Here is a 3,001-nt window from a genome sequence, read left to right on the forward strand (position 1 = left end):
AGAGAAGTGGGGGTCCAAGAAAAAAGAGATATAAAGAGAAGACCACCAACGTGGTTAAAAAGAAGAAAAGTTATCTCTATATCCTCGAATTTTTCACACATATCATCATAACAACATGCAAGTAACCAATTTTCCCATAAACAATAATTGAATATTGAATATTGAAGCAAGCTCAGCATACAAACATACATACATAAAAACCAATCATCAAAATTACGAAAAACTAGATGAAGTTGGAAAACCAAGTGAGAATAATGCTCACATTTCAAGCACATAATCACTTGTGCTTATACGATAATTATACTAATAAAAGTTAGAATTAGAATAATAATAATAATAATAAGACTCATATACTTCGCCATGCAAACGGCATTATACCCACATAATAATAAACAGTACTTGATGAGAGGAGGAAATAACCCTCGTATGAGCTTCTAATTTGACCAAAATACCCCAACTCGAAAAAAACCCTAGATATATGATACTATTCGGAGAGAGTTATTTAATTTTCAGCGTCAAATGAAAATTAAGTCGTCATCATCATAATCAATTACAATCGAGAAGCATCCTCATCCAAATGGTGAGCTTCTACCTTGTGCCATGGTTCCAGTGCTGATCATAGGACTCATCCTTCTCGGTGAAGGCCTTTCAAGCTTCATAGAAGCATCAAATTTCTTGTTATCTCCGTCAGCACCTTGAAGAACAGGCTTTGTGTCATAGATCTCAGCCATTGGATCAATCTCATGAGTTCCTCTATGATCCATCTGGATTTGTTCACCTTTGAACAAAGAATCATCACCAAGGCATGAAGAAGCTGTTCCCAAATCTTGAAGCCTAAGATCGTCACTCCAAATCAAAGGGCTTTTCCCAGTGTTGTTGCCACTACCATAAGGGTTTGGCCTCTTCTTGTTATTACTACTGTTATTGCTCCCACCAAGGCAAAGACCCTCATTGATTGGAAGGAATCCACTACCGTCAAGGGTTGGCTTCTCCAGGTTCTGGTGAAGGTCAATTTGGTCATTTCCGCCTCCGCCGCCGTAGATGTCAAGGTCTTGGAAAGATGTGAAGTTTAGAGGGGAACCATAGTCCTTCATGACACCCATGTCAGGGATTCCATGGGCTCCTCCTCCAATCCCCTTCATGTTCGTTGCCGCTGCCGCCACCGCCCCCATGTTCTCAGTTGCCAGGGTTTGATACGCCTTTTCCAATATGCTTTGCATGTATTTTCCTTGTGCCTCAATCCTTAGCTGAAGATGTTTTTGCACCTGCCATATATATATACGTCGACCTAAATCGCCATACTAGATATATGTAATACAAACCACCATTTTATCTTTTTAAAGAAAGAAATTATGTCTATCTCTTTTACAAAATGTCTTAATTTGCTAAACATGTATTCATTTTTTTTATAGAAGACTGATGTTATATGTAATTTAGCCTATAATCAAAATTATTAATTGAAGAAGAAAAAAAGAAATATATAAAAAGAAGAAGAAGAATAAAAATTTGATTAAACTTTTGGATACAAAAATAATTTATTTACCCGGTATTTTTCTTTAGAGAACCTATTTTATTTTTAAGACGTATTTATATATTTGAAAAAGGATTGGTTTGTGCTTACCTCAAGTTGTTCATGGAGTCTTCGCTGCACCTCTATTTGCATCCTAATCGCATCAACCATGTGTGAGTTACTGTTGCATCATATAATAAAATGTTCAAAAGAACAAAAAAAAAAAAATAAATAAATAAATAAATAAATAAAATGGAAGAACCCTAGAAAGAAGATCGAGTGAGTCACCTCTCATACCATCCTTAATCGAGTGATCGTTGAATTCCTTGTGGGGCTGCTTACCGAGCCTAAATTTCTATATACGAAAATGCAAACAAACAAATAACAAAAAGTTAAAGGAAATTAGAAAGAGAGAGAGAGACATATATGTTATGACAAAATCTGAGGAACCGGGAGTATGTGTAGTTGTTTGTGTAACAACAAAAGTGTTGTGAACAAAAAGCAAAAGGAAAAAAGGATGTTAAAACTATATGATTTAATTCTTTAGTTTCTATTCAATTCAAACCTGAAGGTGGCTCTTGAGGTGGTAAAGTGTGAGACCCTTCACACCCATAACCCTCATGATGGTTTTAGGAGTCGCCTCTGCAAATTAAAATAAATAAAAAGACTATTTGTTAAAGATTGATATTATGCATACCCAAATAATATATACACATGTAATAATTAACATCTTCATATATCTTTAATTTAACTACTATTTTGTCTAGCTTGCGGAAAAACTCAACAAAAGTAGATGTTAGTGACGATCTTCGAAACCATATTGAAATATACCACTCTCTAATAGATCAGAGAGGAGTAAACAAATTGAAATCCAATACAACAGAACAAAGGAAGTTAAAGGTTACATATTTAGTTTTGCATTTTAGAATTATTTTTTCTTTTGAGAGCCGAGCGTTTAATTATCATCGAAAAAGGAAAAATCCATGATACCACGGGTACCCAGAAATTAAGAAGAAGAAGAAGAAGAAGAAGAGAGATGAGGAAGGGAATAGTACTGTCAGGGCCACCAAGCTGAGTAACAGCATCAACGAAACGTTCATGGAGTTCAACGGTCCAACGGAGGCGAGGTTTGGGGTCAGTGGTGAGAACGAGACCCGAGTCGCCTTGAACACACATGGGTCTGTCATGGGAATTCATAGTTGAGGGCTTCTTTGGAGGGAACATTCTTTCCATCTCTTACTTTCTCTCTTTCTTTCTCTCTCTCTCTCTCAAGAGATTCAAGAAGAACAAATGCGATATGCAGAATAGGGGAGAAGAGAATAGGGTGCGCTTTTGAAGAAGAGAGGAGAGAGGGCGGTGCTATCTGCTATGTATGTATATGGCTTTTCCCTTCTCAGCTATAAAGCTATTAGCATATGGCAACGGACCAGCTACGGTATCTTTCTTAAAACAACTCTCTCAATTAAACATCAAATTTTAGTAGTAATTAAT

The 3,001-nt window shown here is 36.2% G+C and overlaps 1 protein-coding gene across 1 annotated transcript; it reads right to left on the reverse strand.

Annotated features, from left to right (window-relative positions):
• LOC107614088 (myb family transcription factor APL) lies at positions 234–2,896 on the reverse strand. The gene is made up of 5 exons (XM_016316319.2): positions 2,566–2,896; positions 2,076–2,152; positions 1,768–1,865; positions 1,622–1,694; positions 234–1,265 (listed from the first exon to the last, which is right to left on the reverse strand). Exons 1-5 carry the CDS (start codon positions 2,741–2,743, stop codon positions 570–572), a joined length of 1,122 nt encoding a protein of 373 aa, XP_016171805.1. The 5' UTR covers positions 2,744–2,896; the 3' UTR covers positions 234–569.

The sequence above is a fragment of the Arachis ipaensis genome, chromosome B08 (assembly GCF_000816755.2).
Source record: "Arachis ipaensis cultivar K30076 chromosome B08, Araip1.1, whole genome shotgun sequence".
Taxonomy (NCBI): Eukaryota; Viridiplantae; Streptophyta; class Magnoliopsida; order Fabales; family Fabaceae; genus Arachis; species Arachis ipaensis.